Source organism: Sinocyclocheilus grahami, unplaced genomic scaffold, assembly GCF_001515645.1.
Source record: "Sinocyclocheilus grahami isolate Dianchi unplaced genomic scaffold, SAMN03320097.WGS_v1.1 scaffold2556.1, whole genome shotgun sequence".
Taxonomy (NCBI): domain Eukaryota; kingdom Metazoa; phylum Chordata; class Actinopteri; order Cypriniformes; family Cyprinidae; genus Sinocyclocheilus; species Sinocyclocheilus grahami.
Genome location: NW_015507735.1, coordinates 10479 through 27804, shown reverse-complemented (window position 1 = coordinate 27804; position 17326 = coordinate 10479). Strand labels below are relative to the sequence as shown.

Here is a 17326-nt window from a genome sequence, read left to right as displayed (position 1 = left end):
ATGACAGCAGGAGTGTAAAGAGCTTATGCACTGAACTAGGTTAAGGCTGAAGCTTATTAAAGAGTGAATGCACATCCATATGTGACCCTGGAGCACAAAAGCAGTCTTAAGCAGCACAGGTATATTTGTAGCAATAACCAAAAATACACTGTATTGGTCAAAATTATAAATTTCTCTTTTATGCCAAAAATCATTAGGATATTAAGTAAAGATCATGTTCCATATTTATATACCGTAAATATCAGAACTTAATGTTTGATTAGTAATATGCATTGCTAAGAACTTAATTTGAACAACTTTAAAGATGATTTTCTCAATATTTAGATTTTTTTGCACCCTCAGATTCCAGATTTTCAAATAGTTGTATCTCAGCCAAATATTGTCCTATCCTAACAAACCATACATCAATGGAAAGCTTATTTATTCAGCTTTCAGATTTATGACTGGTTTAGTGCTCCACAACTCTGGCATTGTTTTGACCTTAAGATATAGTCAGAAGTTGCATGTTTATAAAACGCCAACGAAAGTTGCATCGTGTTTTCGTCTCACTTCAGGTTGTCTTCGTCCCGTCTTTCCCTTTGTCCTCCTCTTGCACGCTTGTCTGCAGCTTGCTCCAGATGGCCGAGTCTCCCGTCTGCAGCGCTTCCATGAACAGGCTGGTGTGCTCGCGCAGGCGATCCAGCTCCGTCTGCGTCCGCCGGTTCTGCCGGATCAACTCTTTCGTGCGCAGCGTGATGTCCAGCAGGCCTGACTTGCTGAGGATGTTGTAAGTGTTGCAGAAGCGCTTTATTTTGTCGTCCGTAAACGCCGGCGTCCACAGGGAGTCGTCTGTGGATTCGGGTCTGCGTTCGGTCGCATGTGACTCGACGGATGCTGGAAGAGCGCTGGGTAATTGCACGCTGGCAGACGAGTCTTTCTGACCGCGAGTGGAAGACGAGCTCTTAACCGAGGAAGAGGAGCTGGAACTAGAAGCGGAGCTGCTGCTCTTATGCGCCGTGTCTCCGGGATGAGGAGCGATTTTGGGGTAGGATTTGAGGATAGGGAGGTACTTTCTGTGCCGACGGCGTTTAGACAGGGGTCCCTTCGGCACCGGGGCGGATCTTTGCGGGACGACGGGTTGAAGGAAGACCACTTGAGGCTGCGGAAGCACTTCCACCGCCGGACTGAAGGACCAGGGTTTCAAAGACGAAGAGTTTTCACCAGACTGCAGATAAAGCATTAAAATAGATTGTTAGAGATTGTTGTTGTTATTATTATAAATAGCATGACTGCATTATGAAGATTGAGTCGTTAATGCATAAAATAAAATAAAACAATATTAAATAGTGAAAAAAAGTCATGGATACCACTTCAGAATACACATTGAACATTACATACATGCATTTAATTGATTAAAATTGACAGCAAAGACATTTATAATGTGACAAAAGATTTTTATTTCAAATAAATGCTGTTCTTTTGAACTTTCTGTTCATCCTGAAAAATAAGAAATATCACGGTTTCCACAAAAATATCGTGCAGCCCAGCTGTTTTCAACATTGATAATAATCAGAAATGTTTCAGCAGATCAGCAAATTATACTGATTTCTGAAGGTCATGTGACACTGAAGACTGGAGGAATGATGCTGAAAATACAGCTGCGCATCACAGAAATACATTACAGTTTAACAGATATTCACATAGAAAACAGCTGATTTAGATTATAATAATATTTCACAATTTTTACAGTACTTTTGATCAAATAAACACAGCCTTGGTGAGCAGCACAGGTAAAGATATTTCTTTAAAAACTTCTAAAATCTCACCGACCACAAACTATTAAACACTAGTTATTGGTTAATCTATAATTCAAATATGACTTCACATGGTGTTAGATAAACCTCGTTGCACTTTGATCCTAATGCCAAACTCACAAGCTTCTGGATTTATACAGTCCTTACTTTCTATTTAAAACGAGCCATTCTACATATACTATGTGTACTCCAGACTAAGGCTGGGCGATACGGCAAGAAATTAAAATCTTGATTTATTTTCAGAACGTTTGACCGATTCTCAATTTTTTACGATTTTTAACTAGTCGACTTGAAAATGTAACTACGACATGATTCCAGTGACTTCCTCTAGTTAAAGACAATTCTGTTCCAAGTGCAGCGCACATGAAGATATCAATGTTAAACAAATCACTTGTTAAATATCTTTGCAGAAAAGATGCATGAACTATAACTACATCTTGTACAAACTTGTCTTATACATATGTTCAGAAATAATACAATGCTTTAAAAAAAATCTCAGAAGTCAAGTTAATTCAAACTCAAAACGACTGAAGGTATAACAGCAGTAGAGTATTATTAACTCTAAATGTTCTGTAAAACAACAGCAGCTTTCAGTCTGACAGCGTGATGCAAACATGAAATATCAGACGTACAGTAACAGTTCTTCACAGGTTTTATTATTCGCTTGCGCTGCTTTTCCATTGTGTTTTCTGTGTGAACATGGACTGTTTGACTGTTGCTCTCGCGTCTCTTGCAGCGTCTCTTGCATGAAACAGCTTTCTAAAAACACTGCGCTCAAGTTAAGAGGAGTTCACTTCATCTTCTTGCATGTGTTTGCTATTCCACTGCAGCGTCGCATCTTTATCAACACAAAAGCTCATTCTGTGTGAATGGCGTCTAGTGATATATATTCTGCTCGCAGTCCTTCACTGAACTCGGTTGGATCGTTCTTTTCTCTTTACCGTTATCACCGGCATATTGTCAAAGTGTCTAAATCTAACGTTTGGTAATATTTCTATTCAAAATAGTGATTCCTCGATTTCTAAAAAATACAATCGTGGCAAAGCATTACATTGGAATTAATCGGAAAAATCGCCCAAGACCCGTGAAGACAAAAGCAAACGCAGACGGTCTGAAGTTCACCTGCTGTAGAAGCACATTGTTCATGAAGATCATTGGCGAGAGGCCCTGCAGCGCTCCGCTCACCACCGCGGTCAGCTGCGATGCATCGTCTGTGTCCGTCTGATCCACCGAGCCGCCGTCTGCCAGAAACACTCACGTGAACATCATCTCACACACTTCAGTGCCTACAGAAGAGAGTCCGAAGCTCTCGCTACACACCTGAGAAGCCCGAGTCCCTCTCAGACTCCGGCTTGGACTTCCCCATCCTTTTGTTTTTAAATCTGGCCATGCCTCTCATGTGACCTTCATCCTTCAGCCTCGAGCTCATCCTGTTCCACCGTACGAGCCTAAAACACCAGACAGAACCATGACTGCTCTGCAGAAGTTACACCTTTAAAACAGCTTTTCAGTGCAAATATTAATTAAGAATTATTAGACAAACAGGACTTATGCATCAAGGTTATTACAGTTAACTAAAAATCAAATTAAATAAATTTAACTGAAAAATAAAGTTGCAGAGAAAACATTTCTTATTTCCATTTATTTTCATTTGAAGTACTAAAATAAATTAAAATTTATTTTAAAACTATACTGGCATATTTTTAAATGATAATGATAATAATAAAAACGGATTCAAATTATTAATAAAATCTCAATATTATTAAAACAGCATGCTGATGCATCATGTTACTTATGTTTCTATAAACGTAGTACGCATAAACTTTAAGTAAAAAAACTGTAGTGTTGAAGAAAACGGCATTGTAGTAAAAATACTGAAGACAACTTTACAAAAACTGAATTAATGTTAAGTTAAAGGCATGCCAATGTTTGCATTGATACAGTTAACTAAAACAACAACAACTTTCATCACCTGACATGAAATTTAACTCTTATAAATATTTTTATATAAATTAGGGATGTAAGGATTAACCGCGAGCCGGTTGAAAATCGATTCAAATCGGTTGAGATGCTAAACAAATCGCGATTCATTTAGGGGTAGTTTATGAATCCATGTCTGAGGGGAACTTGCCGTCTTTAGAAAGGTTTAGATGCGGGGCTCTACAGAAAACTACTGCGTGCGACTATGACATATTTAGGAGCACCTGTGCGACTGACCCGATCTTCATCATACTCGTGATCGCGCTCAGGGGAGCTTCAAAGCTTTCTACGTGTGTTTGCAGCGTCGAGTAATGCATCGCAGACATCTCACGAATCCTTTCATAAGCTAAGTGTAGACGGGGTGTAACTAAGAGAGAGCTTCGTGGATTATTTAAATCATTTAATATTTCTATATTCAACATTTTATATTTAAAACATTAATATCATCATGAACGTATGGATTTAATTGCACTCATGCCACTTCTGAGCCTCATTAAATGTCTGAAAGTACACCAGGCCACTTTTGTGTTCTTCTGTGCCACCTCTACTAATTACTTTTGTTAATACTGATTTCCTTTGATTGGTAACTTATGTTTCTTATTCTACTTGCTCTTATTCGTGAATCGTGAGTTGAGTGAATCGTTACATCCCTAATAAAAATATTATTTTTAATAGCTTATTTGATTTCCTCTAGCAGCACGTCTCATTTTCATGTAGTTTAACTTGACGTACTAACATAACTAAAACTAAAATCCAAATTATTAACAAAAAAATTATATAAATAATAAATAAGATACAAATAAATAAATAAATAATGCGGTCCTACTACTGTTTCTACAAACTTAAATTTTCAAATAAACCTTAAGTATTCAAGTAAACGTTACGATCACACATTATTACTGATATCCTCCTGAGACCCAGAAAAAAAAGCTTTGTGAATTTAGTATTTTTCACGTCTTTACATTGTTTAGAGCATAAGAAAAAATGGAAAAATAACTTTTTTGAAAAATAATAGAATTTTTTAATACCCAACTTTGTACAAAGATGATTCTCAACTAAAAGATCTACCAGAATGATCTGATGTACCATTTTGCTTTATGCAATATGTGTATAAAATGTCCATAAACTCGGTTTCTCATTAAACACAGTGCTATCTATACACTGCATCTAATTTGCATATTAATGTGCTGTTGAAGAAGTGTAATAATTGGCCGGATTTTCATAATATCATCTAATATTTCATAGAAATACATCAAAAGTAACATTTCTTTCCCTATTCATTTGTTATGTCTTCCAAAATGCGTAATAAACATGTTTTTAGTCCTGGCGTCTTGCATAAAATCTTGGAAGACTTTGATTTGAAACCTCATAACATTTTCCTGAGATGTTGATTCATGACAAACAATCTGAAAATTAAATCACACTCGAATGATGATTTCAAAATATCATCATATTTCCATAAGGACACACAGCTGGGTCTCAGAAGGAGAAGTTCGTCTTAGTGTTGTTATTGTGGACCGTGCGTCATGACGTCACCGGGTACGTCAGTTACGTGCTTAATCTCCAGCGGCGCCAATCAATCATTACCCGTCAAACATCAGATGATCGATACTTGTCGTAGTAGTACGTTACATTAAAAAAAGAGAAAGGTTTCGTGTCTAAACGTCAAGCTTTCACACGAGCCACATCGCGATACAGGCCCAAGCTACGCGGCTAGGCCTGCCGTTCAGTTTCCCTCAGAAGCACGTAACGTTCATTCGAGCGACATTCGTTCATTCAGAGAACGCAGACGACTTACGTGCGCCTCGCGATGACCGTGACTTCATCCGGTAACCGATAAAAACGCTCTTTCTGCAGTCCTCCTCAGATATAACGCGTTAGAACAGCGTTCCGCGAGCGTTCCGTAGCGTCACTCACGCAAGCCCCGCCCTCAGGGGGACGTTTGACATTAATAATGAGACGTTAATGCATTAATATTGATCTTAACGGCTAAATAAAGCGTCCGTTGAGAGCGCGTTCGTTTAATTCTCTCGCTATATTTACGTTGGATTCTTTGACGTGAGTGACTTGCGATCTTATCCAATCGGAGGCTACTAAACCGCTCCGACTGGCCAATCCTGGCGCAGGAGGCGGGGCTTGTCGGAATTCAGTTTGTGTTTTCCTTTTATGGAGAATGTGGGCGGGTCTGCTGGCGGAAGTGGTGCGCGTCATTTTCCACGCTCGGCTCTCATTGGTCAGTGACGCAAGCGTTAAAGCCACGTCCAGTCACGTGTGTTATGACCTTCACTTAACCTGGAGACTTTGAGAAATGACTTTAAAGTCGTCTTTTGTCAATAAATGGTGAATAAACAAACTGCTGAAAAAATGAATAGTCGTCTGCTAAATGCATAAATTAATTATTATTATAAATGCATACATGTACAGAAAATGCACCCACTCCATTCTGATCAAATAAATCGTTTTATTTCTTTAAATACTGTGAGTTTATGGTTTTATAAAATATATTAAGACACATATGGGGATATGAAGATTGTAAATGTCCCAGAGTGTTAAAGATAACTGTAGCAGCACTGAGGTGTTTCGCATCGATGGAGCCGGGGTCCTTCAGTTTAGCAGCTTTACTGAGCCGCTGTGATCCAGTTCAGTCCATCTATAAACCACACCGACTCTGTGATCATCACATCTACACAAACACAAATAAATACATTCAGTATTAATAATAATAAATACACAATAATAGCTATATTAACAAATATTTTAATAAATATTAAAAATAGTAAATGACTAAAATGATTAATAATAAAAAAATATAATAAGTTTTTATATAAATGGATATAAAAATATGTCACTACAGACACTATTGCTTCCTGTAGTGGTGATTATAAATACAATATAAATATGCACAATTAAAATAATAATAATATTATATATTATATTAATAATATAAATTAATAATAATAATAATACATTTATTAATTAATAGTTTTAATTAATTTGAATAGTTTTTAGTCACTAATAATAATTAAAATATAATAATAATATTTTTGTATAATTGGGTATAATATATATATATAGAGAGAGAGATTAAAGTTACTAAATTGGAGCTTTAATGACTTTCTGACTTTCAGATACTATAGCTCCCTGTATTGTGAATATAAATACAATATAAATATGCACAATTAAAAATCTATAAATAATAATAATAATAGTAACAACAACAACAATAATAATGATCATCATCATCATAATAATAATAATACATTTTAGTTATATAAATGAGTGTAAAAATATATAAGTTGACTAAAATGACTAAGTTGGGGCTTTAATGTCTACACACACTATGGTGAATATAAATCCATTTGCTCTCAAATCTATTCTAGCAGATTTTTTTCTGCTTTTGTATTTGAGCTGAATATACAGGTGTAACATAACTGTTTAAACTGAGAATTACTTTCACTTACTCATTAAAATATTTAACATAAATAGATGGCACATATGTATGTGAAAACAAAACACCTTCATAAGGTAAAAAAAAAGGAGATCAGCTCGTGGGCCCAGTTTCATGAACACAGCCACTAGACTGTGTCTTAAGAACTAGTTTGAATAACCAGCAGTTAGCCAAGATATCGGTCACTTTTCTGATCCGTTATGGGCCAGTCTATTTTTGTGTAACTGACTTGAAACAGTTATGACCAGTCAAATGAGACGACTAACTTCTCCGGACTACACTCTTAAAAATAAAGGTGCTTCAAAAGGTTCTTCAAGCCATGCCATAGAAGAACCATTTTTGGTTCCACAAAGAAGCATTCAGTCAAAGGTTCTTTAAAGAACCATCTCTTTCTTACCTTTTTATAATCTGAAGAACCTTCTTTCGCCACAAAGAATCATTTGTGAAACAGAAAGGTTCTTCAGATGTTAAAGGTTCTTTATGGAACCATTTAGAAAAAAAAGGTTCTTCTACGGCATCGTGAAGCACCTTGATTTTTAAGAGTGTAGCAGTGTATGCATGGGTCCCTGGACAGTGGACATACATGAGCACTAATGAGTGAATGTGATGCACTGATGTGAGTGTGTGGCTGACCCCGGCATCCATCCTTCTTCTCCGTCTCCTCCTGCGTTTGCCCTTACGCCGCCTCCTGCTGTGTGAAACAGAAAGGTTCTTCAGATGTTAAAGCTTCTTTATGGAACCATTTAGACAAAAAGGTTCTTCTATGGCATCGTGAAGCACCTTTATTTTTAAGAGTGTAGCAGTGTATGCATGGGTCCCTGGACAGTGGACACACATGAGCACTAATGAGTGAATGTGATGCACTGATGTGAGTGTGTGGCTGACCCCGGCATCCATCCTTCTTCTCCGTCTCCTCCTGCGTTTGCCCTTACGCCGCCTCCTGCTGAGGAAAAGCATTCTGAGCCTTCACTTCTGTCATTTACAAACATCAATCAATCAATCAGTACTCACTGCTGACTTCTCAGGTGGTGTCGTCTGGGCCTGAAGGACAGAAAGTGAGTCAGATAAATGAATAGACAGCAAGAAACAGAAAGGTTCTTCAGATGTTAAAGGTTCTTTATGGAACCATTTAGACAAAAAGGTTCTTCTATGGCATCGTGAAGCACCTTGATTTTTAAGAGTGTAGCAGTGTATGCATGGGTCCCTGGACAGTGGACATACATGAGCACTAATGAGTGAATGTGATGCACTGATGTGAGTGTGTGGCTGACCCCGGCATCCATCCTTCTTCTCCGTCTCCTCCTGCGTTTGCCCTTACGCCGCCTCCTGCTGAGGAAAAGCATTCTGAGCCTTCACTTCTGTCATTTACAAACATCAATCAATCAATCAGTACTCACTGCTGACTTCTCAGGTGGTGTCGTCTGGGCCTGAAGGACAGAAAGTGAGTCAGATAAATGAATAGACAGCAAGATGCGCGTGAGAGCAGTGAAGTGACCGATGTACCTGCACTCACAGCTCTGGTGCTCCAGAAACGAAAGCAGCACATATTCTCTGCTCCTCTCCGCCGGAGTTATCCTCAACAGCTGATGAAAAACACAGAGCATTCGACATCAAAACATGAAGGAATAGCTCATAGCTCAGATAGATAGATAGATAGATAGATAAAGAGTGAAAAATTTAAGGGGGTCTGAATACTTTCCGTACCCACTGTATATATATATATATATTTGTTGTTGCAGTGATAAACACAACAAATGCACAAGTAAAAATATGTAAATAATAATAATAGTGTCTATATAGTTTTTATTAATTTTATTTCAGTTTTAGTTCATTTAGTGCATGAAGTTAAATAAAAGAAGGAACTTTGCTGAAATAAAATAAGTTTATTTTATTTTGTTTTATTTTATTTCAGTCAAAGTTTTTTTTTATTAATTTCATGTAACAAATTTTTTGTGGTTTTGGTTTTAGCTTTAGTTTTCGTTAATAACCCTGATTCCAGTGTGTTCAGAAGTCACCCGGATGCTTTTGTTGATGTTTGTCACTATGAACTACTGTTAAATGAAAACAGCTGTGTGAAGATTCTTTATAAATGTGTCCCACAGTAAAGAATAGCAGCGTATGTGACTGAGGTGACAGTGTCTGTGCCTGGATGCTGATGTTGTGTGTGCTGGCGGGGAAACAGGCCAGTTTGTCATCATTGCAGCATCCGGAGCAGCGCAGCAGCGGCACACAGCCGGGATTGTAGATGTGCTCCACTCCTCCGGGATACTCCTGCTCCACCTCCACCATCCATTCCAGAGAACGACACTGACTGCGGCCCCACGCCTCGGGGAACAGCATCACTGAACACACACACACAGACACACACACAGACACACATACACTCACTCACTCACACACACACACACACACACACAGACAGACACAGACTCACACACACTCATTCACTCACACAATCACACACACACACACACATACACTCACTCACTCACACACACACACACAATCACACACACACACACACACACACACTCACACAATCACACACACACACATACACTCACACACACACATACACACACACTCACACAGACACAGACTCACTCCCACACACACACACACACACACACAGACACAGAAACACACACACGCACGCACGCACACACACACAAAGACACACACACACACACGAGATATTGATAAGAACTATATTGATTTGTGTTTCTTGCTAGCTACATTTTTACATACAATAACAATAACAAAAACCAAAGTCCTGTTCATCCTAAATCAGTGAAAACTGCATCTCTATATTCATCCTTTGTGTCCTCTTAAGGTGTAAAGTTATTTTTATTTTTTTTGTTAACCTGGCAACACATCCCTTACGAAATGTAACTATATGGTTAATAAAAAAAACACCATGGTAACCACAAATTAACCATGGTTTTGCTAAACTACTGACCATAGTTTAACCATGGTATTTAGTAGAACTGTAAATATTCGCGATAAGCGCTCTGAAGTTCTGATCTGAATAAAATGATTCTTGATACGCGGTCCGATTGGAACGCTTCGAAACAGTAAATCATTTTGTGACACATGGTTTAACTAATGCTGTGTTCTGATAAGCTCGGTTTCAAAGACGTACTTTTCTAGTGTATTTCTTTAACTTCTCAGGTAATATCAACGGTGTGTAATATTTCAGATGCGGCCGAAATTACAACAACAAGGGTTACATGTAGGCCTATTTAATTGTCTGATCAAAATTATTGCTATAGGGACTATTTAGTAGTCGCTGGATATTGGTAGGAACATGTCATCCTTTACGAAAATGAACCTATTGTAGTAAAAGTGTAGTATCCATGATTTTTGGTGTATTGATTACCATTTGTATAAGCACAGTTTTACTACAAATACCATGGTTAAACTGTGGTTAGTCTAGCAAAACCATGGTTAATTTGGGGTTACCATGATTCAACTAGGCTATAGTAACGATGGTTTTTGGTTTTATTTGTAGTAAAACCAAGAAGCCACCACTAACAATAATAAAACTGGAGGAGTTACAATTAATTGCATTAATTAGAACGACAGGAACACTCTTAAAAAGCATCTTACACTATTTAATGCATCACATTAATTGATTTCTAAGCCAGTGACTTGAATAACTGTAGTAACAATGGTTTACAATGGTAAACTTGTAAGGAACTCATGAAGTTACCTGTACAAGAGGAATGTAGAGCAGCATCGCGGCCAGCTGCGACACACGGATGAATCTCTTCATGTCGAGAGTGAACCGGAGCCGCTGTCCATCCACTGCACACATGCACTCTCTCCAGAGCCCACTGCATTTTAATTCATCAACCACTGAACAGCCATTCAGTTAGGTGGCGCTCGAATAATCCAAGTAGCTGCTTAAAATAATCTACAGGTGTCAAAAGAAATCTGAAGAAACGTTTCCCTTTTGGCAATGGGATCAATGTTGTTTGTTCGCAGTGAATCAGCACACCCTCTGTGCTCGTCCCACCACATGAGCAGTGACGCATAACTGGGTTAACAGTGCATGCACTGCATTGGCTGTTTCACTATGATGACTGACAGGTGCTTCGTGATCCACTTGACTCCCTTTTAAACTCCAGAAACGAGAATGTTGCCGTATTGTGGCATAAGTTTGCCAAGTTTCACCACCAACAACAACAAAAAAGCTACTGCAGCACTAACCATTAACCCTAATTCAGAATAAGATACACCTCTGAACACATGCCAACACAGTTTGTGTCATTTGTAATTTCTACTTTGAAGCACATTTAACATACTGGACCATATAAACTTACTTTTGGAGAACTTGTGGTAACACTTTACAATACGGTGGCACTAACATGCGTTAATTCATGCTTAACTAATGCACAGATAATCATGAGTTAATGTATAACTCATGAAGAACTAAACCATTTATTAATAATTACTGACTGCAAGACTTTACTTGTTGAGGCACATGACTAACTAACTAATTCAAAATCCATAACCACAGTGACATATTATTTAACAATTAGTTAATAGTTCTGTGCCTCAACAAATAAAGTCATAACATAATGATGCCTTTGCAAATCATTAGATAATGATTAATTAAAGCAGACAACTGGAAGTTGACAGGCATGGCTTCGACCCAATGTGGTAATTAACATATGAATTTACTTCATTAGTTAATATATGCTATTAGGGAATTAATACATTGACACATTTAACTAATAACAATTTGATATATATATTTAGAATGTTCATTAGTTGCTCATGCAGTAATTATTAAATGGTTTAGTTCTTCATGAGTTATACATTAACTCATGATTATCTGTGCATTAGTTAAGCATTACTTAAAGCATATTTGTGCACCCGGGTATTGTAAAGTGCTACCGAACTTAATTAACCCTGTATGGCCCACTGTTGTAATATTACATCATCAGTTTTAGCTTGACTAAAATAATGCTGCTTATGTTTTATCCCCGAAGACCACATTTACACAACTAATAGGTCCAATTGTTTAGCCTGGCAGTTGCAATGCTATTGGACACTAGATTTTAAAATTAGGCCCATTTACCTGGCCATAAACTCACAACCTGCAAACTTCCCATGAAGCATCATGCCACTGTTTGTGCCACCTGTAATTTCTACTACGAAGCATATTTAACACACTGGACCATGGAGAACTTGGATTTACTTACGATTATATACTTTTCAATTCAAGTTTATTTGTATAGCGCTTTTCACGATACAAATCGTTGCAAAGCAACTTTACAGAAAATTAAGTTCCTACAATATTTAGTGGTAGCTTATCAGTGGTGACTGTCAGTTAATGTAATGGCAGAAATGTATGGAAAAAAAAAAATCAATTAAAGACACTCAAACAGACAGTAATATGATCATATTTTCTTGACCTGGTAAGGACTCTAGCCGCTGCATTTTGGACTACCTGTAGCTTGATTATTGAATATGCAGGACAACCAGCTAGCAGTGCATTACAATAGTCCAGTCTAGAGATCATGAATGCATGAACTAGCTTTTCTGCATCAGAAACGGGTAACATGTTTCGTAGCTTGGCAAGGTTTCTAAGATTGAAGAACGCATTTTTTGTAACATGGGAAATATGATTTTCAAAAGACAAGTTGCTAATATAACCCCTATATTTTTGACTGTAGAGGAAGTAACAGTACATCCATCTAGTTCAAATTGTAATCCAAGAAATTCGGTGTACTGTCTCTTGTTCCAATGAGTAATACCTCGGTCTTATCTGAATTTAATAGGATAAAATTATTGGTCATCCAAACTTTACATTAACACTGTTATCTTAGAAGTTTCATCTAGTCTTGTTGAACTGTATAGTCGAGTACCATCAGCATAGTAAAACTTATCCCGTATTTTCTAATAATATTACCAAGGGGTAACATGTATATTGAAAATAACAGTGGACCTAGGATAAATCCTTGTGGCACTCCATTTTACTGGTGATAAATGGAGATGACTCACCATTTAAATAAACAGTGGTAGCGATCGGACAGGTAGGATCTAAACCATCTTAAAGCCTAACCTTGAATACCCATAGGGTTTTGCAATCGATCTACGAGTATGTCATGATCTATTGCAGGGGTGGCGAAGTCAGTCCTGGAGAGCCGCAGCCCTGCAGAGTTTTGCTTCAACCCTAATCAAACACACATCTGGTTACTAGAAAGCTACAGGCAGGTGAGTTTTAATTAGGGTTGGAGCTGAACTATGCGGCTCTCCAGGACTGGAGTTCGCCACTGCTGATCTATTGTGTCGAATGCAGCACTAAGATAAAATAAAACTAGCAATAAGATGCAGCCTTCGTCGGACACAAGCAGCAAGTAATGTAATTTGAACAAGTGCAGTTCCTGTGCTAAGGTCGGGCCTGAAATTCTTCCTAGAGATCATTTTTTGCAAGAAGGAGCACAGAGCAGACAACCTTCTAAAATTTTTGAAAAACTGAAGATTTAAAATGGGTCTGTAATTTGCCAGTTCACTAGGATCTAGCTGTGGTTTCTTAATACTTGAGCACAGTTTGATAGAAGGAAGAGTGAGACAACCCACAACTAGTCTTGAGATTAAGCAAAATTACAACACTACAGCAAGTACTAACTTCTCCTGGTGCAGCTTTGCTTACAGGAGCCGGAAGAGGGATGGCACACCTCTGTACTGCAGTGGATGAAGATCTGAGAAGCAGAAGCACCCATTACAAAACATCAAGAGGCCGAGTGTAAAACTGGTAAAGTGGGGAACAATACCGTTTCCTGCAGAGGAGCCAGTGAGGCTGGATCTACAAATGTGAACATCTTCACAACAAAGCGCTTGTAGTGGGTTGGGAACTGAAGACCAGACGATCCAGTCACTGGAACCAGTGTGGTCAGGTAACGGTCATCCTGGTAAGGGCATCTAAACAGTAGTATAGAAGCATTAGGGATGGCGTACATTAGACTAACTGGATAAAGATCGACTGTACACTCACCCATCGATCAGAAGGTCCCACTGGGGGAGACTGAGTGGACTCGGGGTTGAAGTCGCCCAACAACGTCCCAGCATCAGGACAATGTTGGGGTCCCTCCTCTCCATAATGCGCACCTCAACATACACAGGCTCTCGCAGGAATTTTGTTACAGGATAATCAGAATCACTGTAGTAGGACGTGTAGGCCTCATCCCCTGAGGAACACTGGGGTTTAAACAGACTCAAGTTTGAGAGGCTTTAAGACATAGGACAAGACCTTACCTTCTGCACAGCCTTTGGTGACACATTGGCCATTGGCCAGTCTGAGCTCCACCCTGAGAGGTCCAGGAGCAGCTACTGGTGGAGGTGGAGGAACAGAGTTGACCTCTACAACCAGAGCTTCCACAGAAGTTCCAGAATACCTACACTGGAAGAGAAACCTGGACAACAGATGGTGAGCCTGTAGTATTTATCAGAGAATAACGTTCACACCAAGTCATAGATCACTTACTCAAAATGACTGTCCCTTGTGATGGAACCAAACGGTCCAATCCCCACTTCATACGAGGAGGTCATTCTGTTCTCATACACCACATATCCACGGTCCTCCTGTGAAAAGGAACAGTGTCAGCATCCAGTCCATCATAAGCAATGCAGAATAAAACCAGAAGCAGCTGCTCACCATCATGCTTGTGCCACATGCGGTCACAGGGAACTGGTATATAGCAAAGTAAGGTGTGGACTCCACAGGAGCACAAGATGGGTGGTTTCCACCCAGTAGACGTACCGAATCCAGACTCAGTCGAGGCAGAGTAACATCTCTAGCCACCACCACCACAAACTGACCATCTCTGATACACTGGACAGTCACTGGAACAAGGTACAAGAGCAGGTTAACGCTGAGAATCTGTTTAACATGAACCGAATAACACTGAGAACGCTTACCTGCCCTCCCATAGTAACACTGCTGTCTTTTAAAGCAGCAGTTGATAGCGTCACACTCAGCACTACTGATCCCAGGTTGTCCACATTGGATCTGCTCATAATCAGCTACAGCACATTTATCAAGGAGCTCTGTCTGCACCACTGGTTTCTGAAGCTGAAACTGCTGGCTAGTTTGTTGTTGAACTGGCTGCTGAAACCGCTGGTCAGTTTGCTGAATCATCAGAGCTTGAGGGTTCTGTGGCACATTACTCCACTTCGGAACAGCACTGCAAATAGGGCTAACCAAAACACATAGCGTTTGGAAACAAATTGAATACCACTTTCCTACCATTACTAAACAACTGAGCACAACTTCAGACTGCCTTGGACTTCTATTTGTACTCTGCAAATTAATCATCGTTATCAACACCACCTCCTTTAATCAAGAATCATTACAGCTACTTTGACTAATTAAGAATTTATCTTCATGTTTGATTGGTTGTTTTCCCACATGAAACTAAATGACCACTAAACTGAACGACAACAAGAATAGCAGTTGTGCTCATTGCACTTTTTTGAGACTGATGGGTTGACAAATAATCAATAATGAGAAAAAAATAATCAAAGCTATGGAAGACAGTCAATCTCATAAAGGGTGTTGCAGATGCAGATGACTATTGTCAAATGCTAATTTTTAAGTAAAGTCAATCAACTTTATTTATATAGCTCTTTTAACAATACAGATTGTGTCAAAGCAACTGAACAGCATTAATTCGGAAAATAGAGTGTCAATAATGCAAAAATTACAATAGCAAACAAATTTTTCAGTGAAAGGCAGTTCATCATTGAATTCAGTGATGTCATCATCCAGCTCAGTTCAGTTTAAATAGTATCTTTGCAATCAAGTCAAATGTATCGCTGGAAATGAAGTGTCCCCAACTAATAGTTTTTCAAATTGGTATGTTTCACCGGGCTGCAAAGAAATATAGAGCTGAGTATCATCAGCATAACAGTGAAAGCTAACTCATAATATCTCCCAAGGGTAACATATAAAATGTGAAGAGTAATGGCCCTAGTACTGAGCCTTGAGGTACTCCATACTGCACTTGTGATCGATATGATACTTCTTTATTCACTGCTACGAATTGATGGCGGTCAGATAAGTACGATTTGAACCATGTTAATGCACTTCCATTAATGCCAACAAAGTTTTCTAGTCTATGCAAAAGAATGTTGTGGTCAATAGTGTCAAACGCAGCGCTAAGATCCAGTAGCACTAATAGAGAGATACAACCACGATCAGATGATAAGAGCAGGTCATTTTTGTAACTCTAATGAGAGCAGTCTCGGTACTATGATACGGTCTAAATCCTGACTGGAAATCCTCACAGATGCCATTTTTCTCTAAGAAGGAATATAATTGTGGGGATACTATCTTTTCTAGTATCTTGGACAGAAAAGGGAGATTCGAGATCGGTCTGTAATTAACTAGTTTTTTGGGGTCAAGTTGTGTTTTTTTTGATGAGAGGCTTAATAACAGCCAGTTTGAAGGTTTTGGGATATATCCTAATGATAATGATGAATTAATAATAGTCAGAAGAGGATCTATGACTTCTGGAAGCACCTCTTTTAGATGGAACAGGGTCTAACATACATGTTGTTGGTTTAGATGATTTAACAAGTTTATACAATTCTTCCTCTCCTATAGTAGAGAATGAGTGGAATTGTTCCTCAAGCGATCTATAGCAAGCTATCAGATGTGATACTGTAGCTGACGGCTGCATGGTTACAATTTTATCTCTAATAGTATCGATCTTAGAAGTAAAGTAGTTCATAAAGTCATTACTGCTGTGCTGTTGGGAAATGTCAACACCTGTTGATGCTTTATTTTTCGTTAGTTTAGTCACTGTATTGAATAAATACTTGGGGTTATGTTTGTTTTCTTGTAAAAGAGAAGAAAAGTAATCAGATCTAGCCGTTTTTAATGCTTTTCTGTAGGATAGGTTACTTTCCCGCCATGCAATACGGAATACCTCTAGTTTTGTTTTCCTCAAGCTTTGCTCCATTTTCCGGGCTGCTCTGTTTAGGGTGCAAGTGTGCTCATTATACCACGGTGTCAGACTGTTTTCCTTAATCTTCCTTAAGCGTAAAGGAGCAACCATATCTAAAATGCTAGAAAAGAGAGAGTCCATAGTTT

General features: G+C 38.6%; 3 protein-coding genes across 4 annotated transcripts; all 3 read right to left on the bottom strand.

Moving 5' to 3' along the window:
- Positions 1-379: 379 nt before the first annotated feature.
- On the bottom strand, positions 380-5849 carry cipcb (CLOCK-interacting pacemaker b). The gene is made up of 4 exons (XM_016261702.1): positions 5572-5849; positions 3114-3241; positions 2916-3034; positions 380-1204 (listed from the first exon to the last, which is right to left on the bottom strand). Exons 2-4 carry the CDS (start codon positions 3220-3222, stop codon positions 551-553), a joined length of 882 nt encoding a protein of 293 aa, XP_016117188.1. The 5' UTR covers positions 3223-3241; positions 5572-5849; the 3' UTR covers positions 380-550.
- A 406-nt stretch (positions 5850-6255) lies between these two features.
- Positions 6256-9612, bottom strand: LOC107575298 (snake venom vascular endothelial growth factor toxin ICPP-like). Of its 2 annotated transcripts, none has more exons than XM_016261699.1 (5): positions 9367-9612; positions 8725-8804; positions 8619-8648; positions 8493-8550; positions 6256-6456 (listed from the first exon to the last, which is right to left on the bottom strand). In XM_016261699.1, the coding sequence occupies exons 1-5, from the start codon at positions 9559-9561 to the stop codon at positions 6451-6453; spliced, it is 369 nt and encodes a 122-aa protein (XP_016117185.1). In that variant the 5' UTR covers positions 9562-9612; the 3' UTR covers positions 6256-6450. The 2 variants fall into 2 exon arrangements, with proteins under 2 accessions (XP_016117185.1, XP_016117186.1); XM_016261700.1 differs by lacking the exon at positions 8493-8550 and adding an exon at positions 7855-7912.
- A 4240-nt stretch (positions 9613-13852) lies between these two features.
- On the bottom strand, positions 13853-15505 carry LOC107575299 (zona pellucida sperm-binding protein 4-like). Its single transcript, XM_016261701.1, has 7 exons — positions 15151-15505; positions 14888-15075; positions 14717-14814; positions 14488-14645; positions 14228-14420; positions 14007-14154; positions 13853-13934 (listed from the first exon to the last, which is right to left on the bottom strand). The coding sequence occupies exons 1-7, from the start codon at positions 15479-15481 to the stop codon at positions 13857-13859; spliced, it is 1194 nt and encodes a 397-aa protein (XP_016117187.1). The 5' UTR covers positions 15482-15505; the 3' UTR covers positions 13853-13856.
- Between the last annotated feature and the right edge of the window lie 1821 nt (positions 15506-17326).